The 24,449-nt window shown below is 40.7% G+C and overlaps 1 protein-coding gene across 4 annotated transcripts in view; it reads right to left on the bottom strand.

Moving 5' to 3' along the window:
* Window positions 1-24,449, bottom strand: part of CTNND2 (catenin delta 2) — a 680,238-nt gene that overhangs the window by 300,756 nt on the left and 355,033 nt on the right. For all 4 annotated transcript variants that reach the window (XM_063326147.1, XM_063326148.1, XM_063326150.1 and 1 more), the window contains 3 exons: window positions 24,396-24,430; window positions 23,834-23,950; window positions 711-883 (listed from right to left, as the gene is read on the bottom strand). In XM_063326147.1, coding sequence (XP_063182217.1) covers window positions 711-883; window positions 23,834-23,950; window positions 24,396-24,430 — 325 coding nt within the window. The remainder of the gene's footprint in view (window positions 1-710; window positions 884-23,833; window positions 23,951-24,395; window positions 24,431-24,449) is intronic.

The raw sequence follows: 24,449 nt of genomic DNA, 5'->3' as shown, positions 1-24,449 counted from the left end.
ATGTCAAAGCCGGGAAGGATCGTTTAGACAGAAAGAGAGATTTATAAAGTTTTCATGAGTATCTGAAACAATATTTCAAAATGCTCGAAAAGTACAGGTGGCTGTCTGATAGACTGCATGTCATACAATATGGGGTGGGGAAAAAGGGCAAAAAATTATTCTTACACTTGGGATTAGGCTGCAGCACCAGGCGATGCATGGTATCCCAAGAAGGTTTCGCATCTGGTGTCAGCCTGGCATTGTTTTTGTTTGCTGATGCCTATTGCTTTCAGTAATATCCTAATACGAAGGCAGGGAGGTCCCAGACCTTAGTTAGGGCTTCTAATCAGCCCTGCCACAGAAACGTTCAAACTTAAATGCCTAAACATGTGATCACCAAAATACATATGCAAGCGAGTAAAACTGGCAATGTAAATCTCCTTTTTAATCAGGATTATTTTATTACTATGCGAGTCAACCCACTTTAGATTTATGAACATCAAGGTGGACACTCGATTTACGAACTTTTTTTTACGATTTGCTTTAGATTTACAAACATCGAGGTGGAACATGGAGCAGGTAACATCTCCCGCTGCAGATGCGTTGAAGAAGATGGAAAGTAAAGGCAGACATTCACGTGCTGGCGGGCACCCAACAGAGCTCTGTTTCCCAGGAGCCACCCTGCATGATTTTTGGATGCGAGAGACCCGAGCTGCTTTTAGGACACGTACCTGGCTGTAGCTCTGGATGGCACCTCTGGCCTGACCGCTGCGGGCCGGGAGCTGGGCGGCCGCCGTTTCGCCCAGGGCGAGGGTCTGGTTGCTGTGGTAGCTGGCCGAGTATTGGAAGGACCCTTCAGGCTTGGAATTGAGCTGGAGCGTGCTCTGGGAGAGGAGGCTGGGCCCTGCGGAGGCAGGAGCAGAAAGTCAGAAGGGGGTCAGAAAGCCTGTATTAGTAGGGAGCCCCGAAATTAACAGATGTATGTGGCTTCAGCTTTTCACAGTTTGGCTTTTCTGTAATAACGATCGCATATATTAAACAGTTTCTTTACCATTCAGTCATCATTATTACTGTGTTCAAGCTACAGTCCACATCGCTTTCTTTCCAAAAAATTCCAAGCCTAAACAAACCCAAGCGTACTATTTGATAAAGAAGTCGTCTTTTTCAGCTCAGAGTACTTGATGAGTTTTCTTTATTTTTTTTCTAAGGATAAGCCTTGTTTATTTCACTTAATTATATCCAGTCATTCTGCATGGGAAATGCTAACTTGTCCCTTCCTGGGCCCCCAGCACATTAGATCTATTGATTACTGCCACTGTCGCGTACACACGGTGATGTAATACTTTGGTGCCTGTAGGGATGGATGGCAGCCTTTAAAATATTAATAGCTCCTCTCGTGGCATAGGAGTCACCCTGATGTCGGTGAATCTTTGTCAGCCCATCTTATCTTCCTCATCACAGCACTGCGCGGCCGGAGAGCCAAGTGCAGGCAGCCAGCTTAAACTGGGGCTGCCAGATGGAAGGGCGTGTTGGGAGCGTGAACAGTGACACCTTCCACAGTTATTTAGTCGTTTAACAAAACCAGCGCATGTTCTAATATTCACTAGGTTCAAGTACAAGCGATTTAACTTACCACGTACACACAGCAAATTCCCTGATTTTTGCTCTGAGAGCATGCAGCAGACAGGGAAAGGCTCTTCCTACACTGCGCTCTCACATGGTTTAGAGATGACCTTCCACAACCACTTTTAATGGTGAACTCGTTCTGTCTCCGTACACAAAGAACTACACTAAAGAATGCCCACCTAATCCTTTCCCTATGCCTTCACTGATTCTAGTCTCTTCTAATTCTCAATAAACTAGCTTACTCTTCCATGGTGTCCAGGCCCAGCAAGTGAAATACAAGAGGAGAGAAAAGAAGAGAGCTATGCCTTGGCCATTGCTTGAGTTACGGAGAGGTCTACCTTCAACCCAACAGCTATCATCTATAGCGGATTCAGCGGCTCCACGGGGACGACAGGTTCATCTTCTGGTTGGCACTAACAAGCTCATGAGAGCACAGAAGGTGACACAAACCTTAAGGGATGTGAAATGATTACACTGATTTTGCTCCTACAGAACACGTGAAAAGTTCAGTTTAAAAAGACTCACAATGGCAAAGCGCCAATGAATTTTACCAGAAATAACTCCCTGTACATTCCGGAAGCAAAGGCCAAATTTTATGTCCTTTAAGTCTTTGCTACAAGGTCGTACAGCTGCTCCCAAAAGATTTCTACTTAGAAAACATGCAAACAACCGCAACCCCAAATTAACAAATTTCCCCTAGCCTGTTTGTCAGAAATGGCAGAATCATTATAACTGACATTTTCCAAAAAACAACCCGAACCACTTATAAACAAATTGTAGTAGGCTATATAAAGCGGCAGCGTTCGCATCTAAAGTGTAGACTGGGATTATGACACTATTTCACCTATCAACCCAATTTATACTGCAAAGTCAATTCCATTCACCAGAATATTCCAGATATAGAACAAATTTAGAAAGTAAGTTCTGGTACTTGTATTTTCCTTACAAGTACAGAAGGAGTCAGGGCTCCACGCATGCTGTGAGGTTATTAAAAATGTATCACATGCATAGGAGAGATGAAAGTAATCCTGCATGGGTGCTTATAAATCCAACAGTTTGCAGCTTTCCATTCTCTGACTCTGCAAATAGGGTTTACTAAGTATTTTCCATTTAACTGATTTTGTTGCAAATTTGTTCTTTAGTGAAAGAAATATTTTCACAGATGTTTTTAAAGAGCATAGAGGAAATACAGACTTAGTTGTAAAATGTATCTGTAGACTTTATTTTAGTCTTTTGGATTTTGAATTTTCAGTGAGAGTTTGCCCGTGATCCATCAAGTGACATGATTAAGTTCAGAAAATTCACAAAAGCGTAACTTTCCCAGGAGGGGCAGAAGTTGCAGCAATTTTTGTGCATGAAAGTGTTTGTACTCATTCTGAAAGTAATTATGCTGTGGCATTTCAGCAGCTTAAATAATGATTAAACTATCACATGCTATGAACTCAATATGTTTAAATTTTCATTGCATCTGGCTTTCAAGTGCTCCTTTCATATTACTGTGGCTCACTAGGGGATTTACATAGCCAGCTAGAATCCCATACATGGGTTCCCTGCACCATTTAGCCTAAACACTTCCATGCACTTTAAGAAACTTATCCAAACTGTAGAAAAAGATTTTTAGTAAAAAGTCTGGAGCACGTGGTTTTAAGTTCACTAACTACTGCATAGCATTTTTTATTTTGTACCTTAACAAGCAGTAACGAAAAATTAAAACGTACATACAATAAAGTAATTACAAAGTCATTTGAGAGAGACAAACAGATAGATATTTAAATTTAAAGTAAGCCCACGTTTCTCAAGCAAACGTAGAATAGACTTGTGGCTGCTCACCTGTAAATAAGTCTAAACCAAGCGTACAATCTACAGGATACATTTGAGATCAATCAGCGTGATCTTGAAAAAACACATGTTCCTTTTTCAAGTTTTAGGGACTACAAGCAGTCCCATCTTGTCTGATAGGGAAAAGATAGATTGCTTTTCTCATTAACATTCTGGAGATTTCAATCTGAAGGCAAAACGAAACCTTCTGAAGAGCCCGCAGCTCACCCAGGAGAGAAGAAAGTGGTTTGTTTGTGTACTTCCATAGGCTGATGGCTCTTGACAACATACTGTTTCTTCCTGGCAAAAATTTAAACCCTGTTGTGTTCATGCAACTATTTTTTGTTTGTTTTCAGAAGAGCTAAGGCAGCTGGAAATTCTCTAATTTCACTTAGGCACTGGAAATCACTAGTTAACTACCAGAACAATGCGGTCTTATTTGTTCCCTTAATGCTACATAATTAACTACCAATCTTCAATTTAAAATGAGCTTGAAAACAAACACTTTCAGCTTCATAAGGTTTAGTTTAGCAGATACCAAGGATTGGTAGTATTCCTTTAAAAATTCATACTACATTTTGTTTCTATTTGGGGATATGGGGAAGGTATAACTACCTGTTTTCCCCTGTTTTTTAACCACCACCTTAAAAAAAAAAAAAAATCTATTTGCCTTGTGAATGAATATTAGTGTTGGATTATTCATAATGCATAGTACCAAATTTTCACTGATTCAGTCAATGCCACTTTCCTCCTGTACCATCATCACTAAAATAGTAGAGATATGAGTGCAAATTCAGGAAACTAAGTCAGAGCCACCCTACTGCAGGAGACGCCACAGCGGACCAACTTCAAAAGATGGAGCAGGGCATAGTAATTAACTCTTTAATTTGTCTCCAGTTTGGCGGACACATACGGCAGACAGTACCTTCCTCTTCCTCTTAACCTCGAGCAGAGCAGTGTGCAAGGCTCCACATCTTCCTCATCCTGGCTGCTGTAACCCGGCTCAGTAAGGAGCTCACAGGAGAGAGAGAGGGTCTGCATCTACCTTGGGACACAGACAAAGTGCACTGAAGCTGGGGAAAGCTGCTGGAGCATGGAGAAGACCAGGCAAGAAGAGAACAGAGGAGGATGAAGGACATGCCTACATCAGGAAGCCAACCCACAATGAAACCTCAGGGGTGATGGAGAGCAGAGGACTTTTCTAGGAATTGGGGAAGGGAAACAGGAGCTTCCTTTGTGGTCCGGAGACCCAGGTGCCAGCAGGCACAGCAGAATTAGAGGAAAGGAGTCACCCATTCAGACAGGGAGGGGAGGGGGCAGGCTTCTTGTGAAGCCCTTTTAAATAGTTTATATTACCCACCCCTCTTACTGGCAGTTATGTTATTATATGTAGTATTTTTCTCTTTCAAAAACCTAAGAGTTTGAAGAGATTTGGAGCACCTGAGAGGACCTACCTACTTCAAGCGAAAGAGGGAAGAGGAGCAGATACACTGCAGGACTTGACCCTCCCCTGGGCTCCACCACTAAAGAGAGCAGCACTGAAGCCCACACTTTGCCACCTTCCTGCCATATTGCATTCAACAAAATGAGCGTAGCCTGGCGTCACGCTGAACAGGCTGATGCGTGGCATTTAGTATGTTGCACATGGCCATAAATGTAAGCTGGTGAGTTACAGACTCCCTCACAAGCCACAGTAGAAGGAGAGCTTCCCCAGCGTCTCCCTGCTAGGTAGATCTTCCAGCAAGGAGTATGTCAGGGAGCTGGTAGAAGCGCAAGGCAAAGGCTGCAGAACGAGCCCCACCACACACAGCTGGGGCTGTTCCTGCGCCCCTCACCCGGGAGGGATAAGGTACTGCACTGGCAGTATTTCTTCATGGGCTGCTGTTTTTCTTTCTGAATAACAAGACAATGCTGCAATAAGGCGCAGCGTAGCTATTTAAAAACCAAACCAAGGAAGTAAGTAAGTGGCCATAAAATGATGAGATTATTATTAATTCAAGGGCATCACTGTAACAGTTGATTACGGGAAACTGAAGTTACACAAAGGATCCAGCTTACTATTATCATCCATGGCTGGGTCAAAAATGCAGAAAAAATTGAAATTATAAAAACATTTGTCCTCTTATTTTCAAAAACAATATTTCCTTTGGAAATGAAATCTTTTGCCTGTCATTTCTGCTCTCTTCAGACCACCTCCTCTTCCTTCTTCCAGCATTCAGAGTTAAAAAAAACCACAAAACCAAACCAAATCCAACCAGGCAAAATAAAAGATCACAACCTAAAACCTTCAGTTTGAATTACTTTTTTAAACAAATTATTCTTGAACAGTGAATGTTTGCATGCAGAAATACTATATATGTCTGTTTCAGAACAGCAGAATACCAGGATACTTCTCAATACCTGCACATACTGTTCTACCTCTACCCGTGCTTGCTTAGGCAACAAAAAATTAGTTACAATATACAACAAATACACATAAACTTCTAATTATTCCACTTCTTATTCAAGACGTGATAAGATATTGCAGACCAATAAGTAAAAAGAAGAAGATAAAAAGAATGGTAATACAACAATAAAATTCCACTGGTATAATTACTTTACCATATTTCTCTATTTAGGTCATCCCTTAGATTTCCTGTTTTTCAAACCACACTTTGCAGCATACTTAAAACAAGATAAAAGAAGCTTTCCATTGTGTGAAAAAAAAAAAAGTGTATTTGCTTCTAAACAATATCTTGTTCCTCAGCATAAAAATTTATATTCACTTGTGCAACTGAAGTTATACCTACATTTCATCATAACAATCCAACTTATACATTGAAGAAAGGTCCAAAATGTCCATTTTTGTATGCTCAGAAACTGCCAAAGGCTAAGGCTACTATATTCCAATCCACTGGAATATGCTTGCCAATTTCAGTAGGAGCCAAGTAAGTTTTTAAGATATTCTAGGAGTATTAAAGTGGTGTGTGCTGTCATGGCTTAACCCCAGCCAGCAGCTAGGACCACACAGCCGCTTGCCCAGTTCTCAGTTCTCCCCCTTCACCCTCAGATGGGTAGGGAGAAGAGAAAGAAAAGGAGGGGAAAGGAAAGGGCGGGGAAAAGCCACCTCATGGGTTGAGATAAAAACAGTTCAACAGAACAGTATCAGAAAAGGAAAATAGCAATAATTACAATAATGACACAAGTCACTCTCACCACCCAATAAACTGGTGAATTGGCACTGAACCGAGCAGTGATCAGGAGTTCCCACCTTCCAGCCAACCCCCATTTACATACAATGCATGAGGTCTATGGTATGGAACATTTTGTTGGCCATTTTGTCGTTCCGCCTATGCTCCTTCTCAGCTTCTATGGGAAGCCGAAAAAAGTCCTTGAATGGTATTCACATCACCTAGCATCAACTAAAACAATATGCATTACTGACATTCCTTTCATACCAAATCTGAAACACAGCAGCCACTAGAAAGAAAATTACCCCAGCTGAACCCAGGACATGTGCTAACACAGGAAATGCACCAATTGAACGTACAGTATAAAACCCATTTTTAACTTATAGGCTGCTGTTAACAGAGTAGCTATATTATTAGAAATGTTTAGCAGACCAACTATGTCAGCACCACTGCTCCAAATTTTAAAAGCGTGTTTCTTTCTGCTAGTTTTCCTGCGACAAGAGGGGATTCAACACTCCCTGGCATCGCCAAAATCCAAGAGTATGGCACGTAGCTTTCCTTTCCTCGCTTGCTTGGAAGCAAACCCTGAAAGATGCTGGGTGTCAGCTGCCCACTGCAATCCACAGTCCTGGGCCAGGTAGCACAATGCCCAAATTATGCAAAGAAAGGATTAGATTTAATAAAAATAAATAAAAAAAAAAGAGCAAGAAACAAAGACCACAATGAATCAGCACAGTACTGAATATTGATTCAATGAATAGTCATCAAAGCCTATGGGAGCTTCAGTGAGATTACAAAAAACTATGCATCAGCACCGTCAGTGAAGGAATAGCCAGGAAACTTGGTTGGGAATCAGAGCTAGTGAGTCATGAGATGTTTGACGTTTTCTTCCCTTCCCCCAGAGGGTAGGGCCTTGCCTGGTGACCAAGCAGTAGCACAGCTCACCCGAATTGTAGCCCTTCATTGTCACAAGCAGAAGAGTATCTCACGTAGGAAACCCACTAGGACTTGGGTTCTAAGGAGCTTACCAGTGTCAGAAGTTAAGCAGTTTTCCAAGCGCTGAGAAATCACGCTAACTGGGGAGAGTATGGTCTCGTACCCTTACACTGATTAGAGACAGGGGGCGAAGAAGCACAACCTCTTAAATTTTGCTATTTGTCATATTACTACATCACATTACTACAGTGAGGATTTAAAAACAAACACATGATGTGAAGTCAGATAAGAATTAAGTACAATCAGTATTTGTGATGATGTATTTTTACATACAGGGCAGATAGTTAAAGTGGTAGGAATCTGTGGATTAACTGCACTGTAAACTCAGACGACTTTATACCTTTTCTATCTTATATTGTAGTTTCATTGCTGGGTCATAAAGCTAAATAGCCGGATGAACGTGGAATTCTTGTAAAGGAGGAACTCACAAAAAGAAACCAAAAAAATTTGTTCCCTGTGGGGATATCCATGACAGCCTATCCATAGTGTCCACCAGTCAAACATTTGAAAAGTTACTCCAGTTGCCTAATCCTTAGACTGCAGTATCTCATGGAATGCTTCACAAATTGTACCTTCACTGTATGTAAGAATTCAAGATGATACTACAGCAATAGTCTGGTCAATCTTCAAAACAAAAAGAAAAAGGCTGAATTATGAAATGGGACTAATATATTACATTACAGAGCCGAATTTATCGTGGAACAACTATTCAATAATACATTATCTGCTAGTTGTTCAATTATAAAATAATTACCGTATAATGGAAAGTTACATACAGTACCATATTAGTACAAGATAAGGGCATGATTAATTCAGTATTCTAAATCTATGCAATAATTACTTCTGAATTGTCTAGAATAATTACACTACAAACTACAGAAACATATACCTAGTCAGCCCCCATGAGATAATTGCATGCTTGTTAGTTTGTCATGTGAAGTTCCCAACCAAAACATCATGCAAGTGAAAGGAGAAGGGTTTTTTTTTTCTCTCCTTAAGATTTCAAGCCCGTTGGCTTACCGGGGCACTTTTCCTTCTCCAAGGAAGTAGTAAAGTGGAGCACTACTATTGTGTTATACATCTCCATTTGGTCAGTCATCTATTGCGTTGCCAGTTCTAATTGACAAAGGAAATAGACCAAAACGTGCTCCAACGAACATTTAATTAGCTCCCATACCAATTATAAACAACACTTCACTCACCTTCGATCAACTGACAGAAGTAGTAATGATAAATTACAGAGTAAGTGTAAATAAAGTGTTTTTAATTAGTGTAATTAATCACTTCACACATTCTTCAACCTGCTTTGCTCATTTGGGTAACAGTTGAAAGAAAGCACTAGCAAAACTCCTTTAATGTCCTTTAAACATTCATTTACAGAGTTAATAGGTTGAGGTGCCTCACATCCCAGAGAGAGGAACCATCTCCTAACTGTTAGTATATGCCTAATTAAGGATTGCAAATACCAAAAAGTCACCGCTTACTATTCCTTCTGCCTTTCAGGTCATTTAGTTTGAGTGTGAAACATTGATTTCTACCCTACAACCTCCTTTTTTCACTTGTTCATTTAAGTGTGTATACTCACGGTAAGTAGTCGCTGACCGCTCCTAGTTGTATTTGTTGCCCAGATTTGCAAAGGGATGGACAATTAAAAAAGATGCAATAAAATAAAGATCAGGTCGGGTACCTGTAGAGTGAGCACTCAATTTCCAAGTGCTCCACTGTATTTGGGATGCTGGGGGAATCCTACAACTAGACTGAAAGAGCAATAAAACCAGGGATGGCTCTTGATGGTAACCTGCCAGGGTCTTTCCACAGCATCTGACAGTAGGGAATAGGGGATAATAGTTACAGACGAGGTGGATGGACCTGTTCATAGGGTTACTAAATACTTCGGCATCTCACTGGTGTATCCTGTTTTTCAAGTCCTGCTCCCAGAATTAAGCTGTGTTTTCCAGCTGGGACCAGGAGTAAATGTTCCCTCCAAATCGTAACAGTAAAGAACATCTGTTTGTCTGTTTATTTTAAACCCCTCTGTTGTGGTATGGCCTATTTTTGAGGTCATGTGAAACATTCTTTGAAGAAACTGAGATGATATAGGATGGTTTTGGAAAGCAACGGAATTGAGTGAGGGGAAGGGAAGGCCTGCGGGGAAGGGAAGGCCTGCGGGTGCCTCAGGGGGCTGGCAAGGAGCAGCCACCTTGCCACTGAAGTGCAGATGTCTCTTCCCCATTTTCTAGTCTCTGGGGAAGTTGCAAGAAGCGCAGGTGGAAGCAGTGGAGACAGGGGGAAATTGTGGGGGAAAATCCCGGGAACTAGATGTGAGAACCTCTGTGGCTATCATAAAAAGAAGACATTTTCTTAATTACAGCCAGAGAAAGGAGAGATTAAACCAAGGCTAAATTTAAAATCTGAAGACTAAAACAAATCCTGCCAGCTACAACTGGTCAAACGGATTCTGTAGGAAAAGTAGGACTTTCGGGCCGACTGTTAGTGAGATCTCAAACAGAAGATAACAAGTAGCTATAACAATACTAATAAGCATTGCCCCCATTCTCCCTCCAAATCCAGGACTAGTACTAGAATAGTACTAGGAAAATATTTCAAGACCTACCTTCTAGGAGGCATTAAATATTAAAGACATCAGTACCTTTGTATTACAAGAAAAAATGCCAAAGCTGCAATATAACAAAGGTATTACGTTGCCTTGTAATGCAGGAAGTTGGAAAAAAAGGAGGGGGGGGGAGCGAATGCATGCTTAGAATGAAGAAATGACAATACTTTATATGCTAAATCACAAGCAGCTCCCTTATTATGAAACAAACACTTCTCTTTAGATTAGAGGCAGCAATTCTTAAATGAGTACACTGAAAACAAACTTGTTTTCCAAAAACGGAAAGTAATTTATATGCAATACCATGCTCTACCAGCATTAAGAGGGCTATGTTCTACCTACAAATAGAGAAAAGGGCTTTAGTGTTGCTACAGAACCTCTTCTTAGGTACTGGAAAATAGGATTTGGTGGAATACATTCAGAAATGTAGAATAAGTTCATTTTCACCCAAGAATTCTCTAAATGATACGTATCTGGAGAAATGATGCAAAAAGTAGGCTGATACCATTATGTAAGGGAACAATACAAGGATATCCCTTCTAACTCTCTTTCTGACCTAATTGCTGTTGGAACAAAAGATGAAGAAGTCTTTATTTCAAGAGTAAGTGAACTGCGAATAGAAAACACTTTCATTACATGCTGATTATCTTATGCTTTTTACACAAGAGAAAAATTCTGCCATTATTGTAAGAGGAAAACAGAGGTGTTGGCTAGGATTTGAAATAATAAATCACTACTCCAAGGGACAGCAAAGCACCACAAATGTCCACAAGAAGCAGGAGAAAAACATAAGACCTGAAGTGCATAGAAAAACATCAGGCATCACACCCCAAGAATAAATGGTTCTTTTTTGATTACTGGAAGATAGTTTTTTTTTGGATGGTCATATTGAAATCCCAGAGTCGGGGCAGGGGAGAGCACCAATGTCTAATTCAGAGAAGACACCTGACACTACCAGGTTTCCAACTACTGCGTAATGCTAATGAAATGCCTCTGAGTAAGAGGAATCCCCGTGTGATTAAGCTAGGGCTACAGAGTGTCAAATGTGATCTCCTCTTAGCGATTGGTAGGAACATCTTTCAAAACCTCGGCACTCGCAAAATATTACCCAGTGGTTAAAACTCACTAACTGTGCACCTACGAGGGACAGGAAGAAAACCAAAGAGAAAGAAGTAGTTCTTCAATAACTGAGCATACTAAGGAAGTATTTAATAGCAAGGAGTTTCTTTAGGGATAGATAAACTTTATGGCAAGAGCTTGTAGGCAGTGTATTATAAAGAGAATAGAATTTCCAGTGAGTTTACATAAAAGTTCTTCTGGAAGTTAGGAAACGTATTGCAAATATGAAATACTATCAGATAGATTCATGGAACAAGGTAACACAGCAAAGCCTAAACAATCCTGACATAATTGGGTAACTTCAGTGTTATTTACTCAGATAGTGTATGTTTTGCTTTCTATATCGTACCACACATCGCACTACTCCAGATGTTTGTATGAAATGTAATCCAGCCAGATCTTCTTTCACAAGCAATACTTGGTAATGTTTGACAGTAGAAAAAAAACCCGGAGTTCCATTACTAATGAGAGAAATAACTGAAGATGCTAGACAACAACACCTACAGACATGCACTGAGCAAGAATAGGTTTATACATATTTAAGTGCAGAATACAGAAGTTGCCTTTGTCCTTTATTTTAATAGAAAAAGCTATCCTAAATTTAGATTAAAAACAAGGATAACCTACTACTGCAAATTTTTAAATGACCCCAAGATTAAACAACTTCTTTTGCAGAAGATTAATCATATTTTATGAAATCGCTTGCTAAACTCGGCAGATAACAAAATGAGATAGCCTCCGAAAGAGATAATTTATCATTGGCCATTAGGATGATGTGCTTTATAGGAGCAATAAATAGGAAGAACACAGGAACAAGATGGGCAGCAAGGATAACTACTAAATTACATTTCTGCACTATGGGGGACACAAAGAGGAAAAACAATATCCTCTAGCCTTCCATCTAAGGATATCTAAAGATAATGTGGAGCTCTTTTGGCACTAAAATTTCTGCTGGCACTTGTTACACGTCCACAAGAAGCCTCTGCCAACAAAACCTTGTCAGTGGCCTACGGTAGACATCATATGAATTACATGAAGACTATAAATCACTTCTTTCCACAAATGGCATGATTGGTACTTCTGTGAAACTCTACAGGTTGTACGCGATATTAGGAGAGGCAGAAGTCACACAATATTTCACTGTAACAGAAGTTTACTATCTATTAAAAGATCAGACTGTGGAACCACAGGAGAACAGTACCTGAACTGGGCTTCTGGATGGGATTAGATGCATTTCTGAGTGTGACCACAAGAAGAAACTTGCATGCAGGAGGAGGCACTGCATGCGGCAACACAGACTGCAAGCTCCGACTCGGAAAGAACTGCCATGTCTCCATTTGGGAAACGGTGAATTTTGGCATAAACAATTTTATTTTTCAATTTGTGCTTTCATTATCCGTCTCCCATTTTGCAAAGAATAACTACATTTAAAATGGAGTGTGTGCTTTGTTTACAGAAAAAAAAAAGCCAAGTAAATTAAGAACATATTTTCCATGATTAAACCCTAATTTTTTGGAAGTATTTTATACCTTTAAAGACCAACTCTGAATGTCAAGTGTTCCTAGTCACTCTCTGTGCCTAGCGCAGCCTAAAGCTGCTATTGATAGTATTGAACTATTATGTTCCCTTTTTATTTCTAGGAAATAAAATCAGATGGTTATAGACATCACACAGACATGACTCACATGGAAGCTGAATGCATTATCAGAAATCAAAAAATAAGACAAATCTCTTCTGATAAACCTAAATTAGACTGTTGAAAAAGAATAATAATTTTAATACAGCCTACCAGCTTCTGACTATGAACCATACAAAACTAGTCACAGATATATGGATCTAATACAAAGGCATCAGTAGATCTGTTGTGCTATTATGTTGTTCTATGAACTTAACCAGTTGCACAAAACAGGTTTTCTCTTCTTGTGCAAAGTAGAACTCCCTTTTTTCCTGACCTTTGGCAGGCTTAAATCTTCAATCTTTTCTGTCCACATATGAAAATGGCTATTAGGTCTCTGAGGCGAGCCAGTTCAGAATGTGTTTAGCACTACCTCAGAAGTCAATTAAGAAGTAAGTCAAAAAGGTCAATATTTTATGACAATCTTTTTCATCTACCAAAAACTCCTCTGCCGTAAAACAGAAAGCATGCCCTTTTGCTTCTGCTTTCTCTGTCTGTGTCCACAGTTGTGCACTGTTCTCTGCTCTCATATTGTACTCAGAAAATGCATTTCTCCATTTGTGAGGCCAGAATGGAAAAAACTGAGGCAACTCCCTACTCTGCGTTATCACAGAAGTCACAAAAATCCTACTTTATTGAGAGCTATGTAAACTGCAGGAAGCACAAAAAAACCCCAAAACCCAAACCCACACCTCCCAAAATTTTCAGTTCCATATACGTCATTTCACCCAGGCTAACAAGCCAACTATCTCTTTTTTCAAGGCTGCATCTACACAACTGCTCATGCTCACGAGCTGGCACCGGCAGATCTCAGGACGATGCGGCTCTTGGCACCTCTTACGGCACCGAGCGCGCGGGCGCTGGCATGACACTAAGGCACAAGAGGGGCAAGTGGTTTATCCGTCTGTCGTGAGGGTGTGGGTGCCTTTATTTCCTGGCCCATACTACAGGCGCAATATTTACTGATGCTCTTTTGCATTCTAGGTTCGGATGCCAAAAGTCTTTCTTTGTTCTGCTCCTACAGATGCTACCATAAGTCACTGTCACTTTCTAATGAGTTTCAGTAACTGCTTCCTGCAGTAGATGAGGGAACACCTGGTTGCCTGTGCAGGATGTGTGTTTGCCACGGGCTAAGCATTGCAAAACTGATCGCTACCTCCTTTCCATCTTTGATATTGCTGCTAATTGTTCCTGCTTTCCTGGTCTTGACTCTCTCATCTTTCCAGTTCCCCCCTCCATATATATTTTACCTGCTGTTACTGCTCCTCTGTTTATTTGACATTCACATTTTGTACTGCAGTAATAAAGATAAATTTGAGGGGTTGTTTTCTTTAGGCAAGGATTTTAAGCCAGTTGCACAGCATTAAATGACACCAGGTACCAAAGTCAGACTCATCTCAGGACAAGCAAGCTCAGAGACATGAAGTATTATCCTGGTATCAGTATGGAATTTAAATATAAAAGCACATTTCATCATGTAGACATAACTGGAGATAAGGGAACTCCAAGAAACATGCTGCAGGTGACAGACACTGAAACAAAAAAAAATCAGCCTATAGGCTACAGTACAGAAAAGGAGGGAAATTAGAAATTACTTAGTTGCAATGTTGTCATTGCATTACCTCTGGACTCCCAACATGCCACACTAGTGAGCAATGTCGTTTTGCTTGAAATTACATAAGCATGTAAAAAGTGAGGATAGCAATGCCACTTTTACCAGAAAACGTGTTTTGAATTTTTTTATTTTTTTTTTTTTGCCTCTGAGGATGAATCATCATCTGTTTCGGGGACAAGACACAGGCTTTATTTCATGATGCGTGAGAACAGAAAAGATAAAGGAACTGGAAAAGCAAAGATGGAACTGAAACAAGAAGGGAAGCAACAGACATAAGGATATGGTACGACAGTAATGGGTAGTTTAGGGGAAGATGGGACAGCAAGAAAAGGCAAGAGAGCAGAGGAAAGGAGAGGGCTAGAGAGAGACACCAAGATGGCATGAGCATCTCTGGCTGGACATTCCTTCCAGAGGAGAGGAAACTGCAAGAGGCAGCCTACAGCAGTTTAGGTCCAACAGGAAGGACACGTACTGCACCATCGTGTTTTCAACAGTGGCTTCTAGTGCTTTCTCCCTGAGAAGCCTATAAACCCCCCCAGACACCTTATTGATCTACAGAAGGGCCACAGAAGAATTGGATTGAAGCCCTGCACAGGAGAGTGCCCACAGCAACCACTGTGCCACCCCTGAGGAACTGTGATGGTTCCTTCAGCCTTCACCAGGCCTTCTGCTTGTAAACAACCACACATGAACTTGAAAACAAGCAGCAAACCAAAGCAGAAGATCAGCTGTACCCAAGTCCAGCCCATGGACCACGAAGATGATGAGAGGGCTGGAGCACCTCTCCTATGAAGACAGGCTGAGAGAGCTGGGGTTGTTCAGCCTGGAGAAGAGAAGGCTCCAGGGAGACCTTATAGCGGCCTTCCAGTACCTGAAGGAGATCTACAGGAAGGCTGGGGAGGGGCTGTTTGCAAGGGCATGTAGCGCTAGGACGAGGGGCAATGGTTTTAAACTAAACCTAGGGTAGGTTTAGATTAGACATTAGGAAGAAGTTCTTTACAGTGAGGGTGGTGAGGCACTGGAACAGGAATCCCAGTGGTGAGGGCCCATACTGTGGCTCTGGTCTCAAGTCTGACTCTTTGCAGTGGTCTCCTCCTGCTTTCATAAGGGAAGAGACCAAAGGAAACTTCACTGATGCTCTTAAAGTGAGAACACTGGCATGGATTTAATAGGACGCAGTATGTCAGCAACAAAGACGTACCTGTTTTACCTGGCCCTTACCATCCTGATACCTGTGATAAGAGCAGAGGTGATGGAGTACTGAATGACAGCGTTTGAGCTACATCATTTCATCCGATGCTATTCTCAATGCCTTTGAACTCTGCCTCTGACAGAGGATGAAAACAATAAAGTCCAAGCTCGGGACAGCCAGCACCGATGGAGCATTTCCTGAGGCTGCACTGGCTGTAAATACCGATGCTGAGATGTAAGAGCTGGCTCTTGGGTCAGCACTAGAGCCTGCTCCGTATTATCAAATCTTAATGTCTTAGCGGGGTTTTAGTGATGAATCTACAGAAACTTTACATGGTCAGCTCTTTCGCAAAAGGACAGTAATCTCCTGCTGAGGACTGCCCCTGGAAGCAGGTCTCGGTGTTGTAGGGATTGGTTTTGCTACCAGCCGGTGGCTGTTACAATGTTCAATGACACCATGATTATTTCATGCTCACACTTAGGGTGACTGGGGCCACGAAGGGGAAGAGAATAAAGGAAACAACCTCTTATCCCCATTTCTCAGAAATCTAAGTATTTAACAACTACTTCAAAAGACTGAACGTGGCCCACAGTTGAGACAGTTTCTGTACAACCTTCTCTGTGAGAACATACAACGAATAACTGTGAGACCACCTTTTGTCCACCTTTCACAAGATTTACTCCATTACAAATTGCACAAAGATGAGTTTGAAACCCCGAAGTTTTGAAGACAAGATATTAAAAAGGCTTGTATTAGCAGAGATGGATGGAATTGGGAGAGGCAGCCAAAATGCTGAACCACAAATATTTACCCTAGATATATTACAATACTGACAGAACTTTCATCAATGAATCAAAATTTCCTCAGACCTCATACTCCAATTTATCTGGAGCTAAGACTTGTCTGACTGGCACTTGTCTGACTGTTGAGTCAACTGCCAGGTTTGCATTAATGCAGCAGAATGAAAGGTGGCATAACCCACGTCACACACTTCTGCCACTCCTACTCCAAAACTCCAATCCTAAAATGAAAGAGGGGCACGCACACTTCCTAGGTGATTTTCGTTTTTGAAATGTACTCAGAGAACACATGATTTTATTATTGTATACGTTTACCAGGACATCTCACCAGAACACCTCCTTGGTGTGCAGAAAGAATGACTCAGCTCGATCGCCCTGGCTCTCACAGCAGATAATGAAATGGAAAGAACTTTATCTATCAACAAATTGTGAAGTCCACTGATGATAAATTTCATCTCATTGAGCATGTCAGCCATCTGACAGGTGGTAATTTCACAAAGCAAGAGCTATGGGATGGAAAACACATAAACACACAGCCTTTTAAACATTCATTGTGTAAATAGTGCCTTTTTGTTTCGGTTCATTTTCAGTATCTATAAACAAATCAGCCGATAAAGGATGAAAATCATAAAGGTTGAATAAGGAGTGCTCTTTCAAACTGGGACATCTGCTTTCACACTGAATAAGGAGGATCTCCCTTACTCTAAAAAATTGCTGAAACAAAACTGAATTAAGAAAATAAAATAAGAGCTTAGCCCATCTTTTTCGCCTCAGAATTAGGTAGGTTAGTGAAGTGAAAACTGTAGCTGTCTAATACAACAGCTATATATAATTTCATGTGACAAAAATAATCTGTTCATGTAACGTAAGTCATTCTTCAGAGGAAAAAAACTGACATCTAAATGGTACTACTACGCAGTTATGCTGCATTTTGGGCAAATGGTTTCAAGTGACTAAAAGAGTTAATATATTGTGGGACGGAGTCCTCAGTGGTGAGCCATGCTTCTTCCTCCCCAGGAGGATCGAGACATCCTTAGCTGCCTGCATTTCTGTCAACATGTAGCCTCGGTGAAGTGCACTCTGAAATGGCATTAGCCAAGAAGACAGTTATTTAATCTACACTGTATTTATTCCCTTATCAGTGTGCTGAATTCTGTAATTAATCCTGAATACCAGGACAATTGGGTCAGAGATGTAAATAAAAATGTATTCAGAAAACTGGGCGAAAAAATTGTCTGGAGTACTGGCAATGTCAGGTGGGGGAAATGGCAATCCCAATATGAACCACTTGACTTTAAATTGAAATTTAAAATGTATCATTGTAGAAATATCAGACAATTGCAAGACTGATCCAAGAGGTTTTCTGACCCATGTCAACAAGAACTCTGTGTCTGCAGTTTGTAGTAATTATTTAGAAAGCAAAGAAAGAGGGTTGCCACATGCAGAGATTAAGCAAGTGAAAACCAGTGAAAAGATTCTATTTCAGTTAGAAACTTAAACACCAAAAGCTTCATAAATTTGCCCCATAATCCTTTTTAAGACCGGTCTTATGCTCATTTTGTGGAGACTGAAGCAAGGGAAATAGTATGAAAGATTGAAGTATAGATACCTTAAATTAAAATCAGAGACTTCTGGATTACAAGACATTTGAGTCTGTGGTTTAAGTTAGGAAGAAAGTGCCAACAGATTTGCTCAGTAATCTCCGCAGTCCATCTCACTCTCATTTTGCTAATGCCATGACAGAGGGAGTAACTGTTGCCCACCTTCACTGCTGTAGCCTGTAAGGATTCAATGTTGTCTGTAAGGATTCAATGAGCTTCAGCTAATTATTTCAGAAATGGTTTTGATGCTAGTATCATGACCCATAGGGATTGGGGTAAAGGGGAACTTAGTAAGAGGAAAAGCAACACAGGACCGAAATTTTCCTCTCGTTCCACATTTATCTCACTCTTTACTCACGCTACCCACCTGTAAAATGCAAATTTACAAACATTGCAGAAAAAGGTAGTTTGGTCCTTAATGATCACTCAGAAGCCAGAATGCGACCTTATCAAGCCTTAATGACAAATGTCCTCCAGTAATCGCTCTTCTTCACCCAGAGTTGTGTATCTGTGTCTACTCTCCTACCTTCCCTGAAACCTTCTTCCTTTTCAATTCTTCTTACGTGTAAAGCGGGGAGGATGAAGAGAAAAGAAAGAAAGAAAAAAAGAAAAAAAGGAGGTGTACTGACCAGGTAGTAAAAGGAATGGATCTGAAGTAATTGAGTGATTTTGAGACAGTGCTGTAGTGATGGGAAGGGGACAAAAAAAGTGCCTTTTGTTTCCTTTATCCCCCATTTTCCCAAGTGTCCTCATCTTCAATATTAATTTTTCATGTCCAGAGTACATACTCAGCCCTCACAAAATGTTTTGTCTTATCTCTTTCCCAACTAAATGAACCAATTCTACCATGAAAATAGCTTTTCTGAGCTACAGTCACCATTCAGTACTCCTGTATCTTATGTCTGTCTGAAACATCCCTAGCATTATCTCTGTCCTGAAATAAATTTTGCTCCTCTGCATGTTTCCTTCCCTAGTGATTCCAGGTCCTACAGATACTGTGCATTCCCGTCCTTCTCCCATGACTTGTCTCCAGCGTCCTACATGCGATTAGATTGGGGTTCTTGTGTCTGGTCTTTGCCCTGATCCTATTTAAAGTCAGTTTTTTATCTTCATTTGCGCAAAAGCAGTATTTTTGAGTTCCTGTCAGAAAGAGGTAACGATGGGGAGAAGAAATGGTTTCAGAGAGGAGCAGCCAGCTCTGCGGTCAGCTCCAGGCTGCCACGCTGAGTGTTAAAGCAATGTACAGCACGGACAAGAACGGATCGAGTGCCCTCACAGTGACACTGAGGGACCAGACTGGTCCCTAGGACACACCACAGCTAATGGCTACTGCCACTAGCAGCAGCCTGTAACCTGCCCACCCTCAGGGACGGAGGGTACACGCGGGCCACTGTCATTCTGCTGGTGACATCCCCACAAACACTTAGGACAAGCTGAACTCCCCTCTGACTCCACAAAAAATATGTCAGATCATGTTTGATGTAAACTGGAGTGATGCAGCGGTGACAGATCTATAGCTACGTGAAGGTAAAGAGATATCACTGCAGTACAGGGAACTGGACCATGGAGATGCAAGTTCAGGTCTTAACTCAGCTGCAGCATCTTGCATAAATGTGGAAGTTTCCTTACTTTGGTTTTTGTTCACTTTTAACTGGAAACACATACTTCTGGGAAGCCAATTTATACTCAGTTGCGACAGAAGAAAGAGACGGGCAACAGCGCAGGAGTTCCCCTCAGATGCATATAACCTTCTCCCAGGGTCAGCGCAACCACAGAAAACTTGTATGAGAGCACGCAGCAGCTATGAATCTGCCCGTCTTTGTCTGATAATAATTACTTTAAAAACAGTCATTGCTCTGCTTGCATTTCCCCAAATTAATAAAAGCTTTATTTTTTTTTAATTTGCTGATTCACACTCAGTAAAGATAATTAGCGAGCATCTCTATTAGCAATACAGAACCCCTCCTGTGTAAGCCACTTTCATGTGACTTGTCCCATTAGCCTTTGTTCATGGCTTTTATTTGCTACTAAAGGAATAGCACATGTGAAGTGATGTTTGGGATTTAGAGTATTATACCAGCCGTCTGCTATGTGACGACTTTTTAAAACTAATTCTGAGAAAATCAGAATGCGTGAAACAAAATTGTAAAGATTCTGACTGCAGACACACTAATCCTCTACAAAGGCAGAGCTACTGATAGATTTACTCGTTAGACCAGACACACACAGTTCAGAAAAAGAAGCTGTGGTCACGTCCCTGGGCAGGCTTTCATATGATGATTTAAAAAATCTGCCTCAACTAGACTAGAACTGCCATGGCAGGCTGGAAATGCTCTCCTCAGAGTCAGCCTTGTTACTTAAAATACAGCTATGCAGCCAAACTGCAGAAGTAAACATAACTAGAATTGTAAAGTTAAGAGCTCAAAAGTTAGGAAATGGCAGACTAAGTTGTCTTTTCTGAATCATTGCTCTTCCCCTCCTTCCTTGTCTTAGGGACAGTGCACACAATGCAAAACTATTCAGTGTTTTGTAGTTGCCTCATTTTTTATTGCATGACCTCCGGTCTTCATTGAAAAATGTCCAATACAAAGAAAAAAAAATAGCACCCTGGTGGATTATTCTCTGACACTCAACGTTTACTTCAAATACATCACAAATGATGATTTTTAGAATACCTGTAAAGTGAGACATTTATATAGATCTCATTTCCTATTTGGAGACTGAAGGAATTAAGATCAAAAGTTTCTATGAAATACAAATGTTGTGTGTGAGAGACTCCAGAGTGAGTTGTAAACTTTCTTTTACATCACGCTTCATATATTAGAGACTGCTTCCACGGTGTCCAGTTACAGTTGTTTGTTCTCCGCACACCTGCGAACTAACTGGGAACACCTAAAACTAAGTATCAGTAGAGGATACCTTGAATGATTTCACAACTATAGCATCAGAACGTCAGGACATAAAGGAGGGATAAAATTAAATTTTAAGTGCAAAGCTGAACTGTCAAATATGAGATTTTTGTTTTCACATAGCACGTGTGTTCTACTCAATGCTTAGAGAAGTCAGAAGCGTTCCAGATGAAATCTGCCTTCAGTAAGCTCTGCAATCTGGGCCTTAGCTTTGGGGTAAATGAGGCATGGACAGAAAATATACAAAAAAGAGCATCATAATAATTGTTTTATAATGCAGTCGTAAGAAATTCAAATTATGTTGTACAGATGGCCTTGACTTTGGTACTTTTGACTTTGCAAACACAGTAACATTTTAACTGTCTGATGCATTTGTGACATTTTATTCTAGATTGATAAAAGACCCCAAAAAGAAAATCCAGTATATGACATCCTAATTGCCTTTATGAGTGATTAGCAGAGCTGCAACTGTTAGCTTTGGCATATATATCTGATCCTTAATTAAAGTTGTAAGTGGCAAATAGTAATCTAGTTTCATTATGAGGTGGGCCTGGAGCAAAGGCGTATGGGGCACAGTGACAAAAGGCTTCACAAATATTTCCTGACAATGAAGAAGAGCTTGCAGCTCTGTGGGGAAGCCTGCTCCCTTGTGAGCAGATGGACCCGCTTGTTCTCTCCAAACCTGTGTTTCTTAGGGACAGCTACTGTCCTGTCCATAACTCTATCACTATTTCCCTTCTCGAATGTCATTCCCATCACCCTGCTGTTCCCTCTCTTTGCACCTAACTCCTGATCCCATGAACAAACCATCCAACCAAGCGAATTCAGTTTTCAACTTTCTGACTGGACCTCCTGCTTCAACAAATCTCAGTTCCTCCTCTGCTGGTCCCCCATACAACCCATCCCTATTGCTCCTCTTCTCCATCACTGGTTTTCATTTGCCCACGTTCCTTATTCTCCTTCCCATTTACCTACATTCCTATTTGTATCTAATCTTTTTGCAATACTCCCCAGAAATTTGATTTAGTACTAGTTTTCTTCACATACCCAGTCTTCTCTTCATCTACCATCTTCATCTTTCCCAAACATTTTTTCTTAGTTTCCATCTCTTCAGCCAATTTCTGCCAGTTTCCCATCCAAGCTAGCCCCTCCTTGCCCCCAATCTCCTCTATTGCCATCTACACAGCTTCGTTTTTCTATCAAATCACATTTTGAAGGCAATCCTTATCATGCTGGTCATTTAATCTGTTTCTCCTCACTCCCAAATGAAGAAAAAACAGGGCAAATTATAAGGGCTTACATTGGTTCATCATGTTTTCTCAATTTTATTCAGACCAAGCAACACCTTAACAAAAATGTTAGTGACATTGTTGGCCCAGAAATCTTGTGCATACGAAAAGTGAAAAATTTTCCACTGTCCCAGGATATTCAGCTGTGAATCTCAATACTACAGATCTTGTTTGAAAATAATGAAAAATGTTCTGACAAATCAACATTCTACATCCGATTTGCAATGCCTTCCTTTCGTCACCTGATGACCACATTTCAGGTGATGACTTGTCATTGCTGGAGACGCTTTGCAGAAGGCGGCCGTCACATCCATTAGCCTTTCCAGTTGAAGGGAAGATCATCCCCTTTGGTTTCCAGAAGTTGAATTTGGGCAGCCACCTCAAAAGACATGACTCAGCGAGAGGGTACTGGGCAGTGGGGGATTGAAATAGACAAAAATGGCTCAACTGAGCAGAGGGAAGGAGATGTAAAGGAATACTTGAGAAAACTGAAAAGCCAAGGTAAGCGTCAGGAGCTGCAGCAGGAGTGAGGTGAAAGTGGGTATATATTGTGGCAGATGGGAACAGAGTATCAGATAGGAGACTGAGGAAAAGGAAAGGAAAATAAGGAATTAACCTGCTTTTTCAATATCTAGTGCTACCTCTGACAACAGACCTGTTAACCTGTTGGAAAACTTTGTCTCACTGTGACTCATGAGCACAAGCGTTTGTAGACATCTGCTCTACAAATACGTTGAATGGCATGTCCCTTGTTCACTTTTGATGTTGTTTAGCCTTGATTCACTTCCCCAACAGCTGGTCCTAGCAGAGGATCTACCCACTCACTGCACAATTCTGCAAACAGAATGGCTGATAAATGACCAGTGAGGCAACCTTTGAGAAAAGACTTCAGCTTTCATGCTACAGCTACCATTCTCTGCATCATCTTTAAAAAGTTCCCCTAACAATTTCTGTCTGTCTATCCATTTAAAAATTTTAGCCTTAAGGAGTATCGACGACCTGGCCAAGTGGTTATGAAAAGACATCAGAGTTACTCACAGCCCTACACTACGTTTCACTGCATTATTTTTGCATACTGAAAAAGTGCTGTTTAGAAGTTACTTTTGTAGTGGTGATGCTGAAGTCTTGTGGCATGACCTTATAGTACAGTACAGCAATACTGCAATTACAAAATATTTTTTCCTTAAAATGTATTCCACGTTTGACTTTTTTCCCACAAACTAGCAGTGAAATTTTCTTCTTTACAAACAAAACCAAAAGTTAACGTGCAAAGGCAAGGAGGCAATTTGCCTGCTCAAAACTACATTGTCTTCTGCCAATACCAGAAAATAATCAAGAAAAACACTATAAGATATGCATGCATTCAGTTTTAAAGCATGAAATGTTACAAATATGTCTGGGTTGCAGAAAACACATTTCTAGCAACTTACTTTCACTGGCTGAATAGTCCTGTGGATCGAGTATCCCTGATTCCTGCAGTGACCTAATACAGGAGTCCACCAGCTCCAGACCAGTGGTGAGCTCATCTTCTATATCCTTCTGACCATCTGTAATAAAATTAACAACATAAAAATGTAAAAGAAAGGCAAAAGGTATAACCACTTACATGTGACTAAGCTTTCACAGCTGATGAAGGAAGGGAGAACACACCAAGATCACATATTCAGAGGAGGCTGGCCATATTGAAAATTATTCCGTCCTCTGAAAGCGTGGCCTTGGATTAATAAAAGCAAAATGAGAAAGTTTAGGTCTAATCTTAAAACGTTTAGCAATGCCCCCTCTCAAAACTCTACGTTAGTCTTGGTGTTCTTTTTGCCAACCCTAACAACTAATGCCAAATTTTGCCAGGTTTTAAGTAGCTTTTTCACATACTAGCAACAACAAACAAAATAATGCATAAATAAAAATTGTTTCCCCCTCCATCTTCTTTAGGAAATATGATCATTCTGTGAGAGAATATATGTAATACGTATATGTAGATAAGTACATTACCTTGTGTTTGCCAGTGAAATTGTTCTTCTGTTGAACTGCAAAAAAAAAAAAAAG

Source organism: Chroicocephalus ridibundus, chromosome 2 (assembly GCF_963924245.1).
Source record: "Chroicocephalus ridibundus chromosome 2, bChrRid1.1, whole genome shotgun sequence".
NCBI classification, from domain to species: Eukaryota; Metazoa; Chordata; class Aves; order Charadriiformes; family Laridae; genus Chroicocephalus; species Chroicocephalus ridibundus.
Note: the sequence above shows the minus strand (reverse complement) of the source record. Positions and strands in the feature narration are given on the sequence as shown.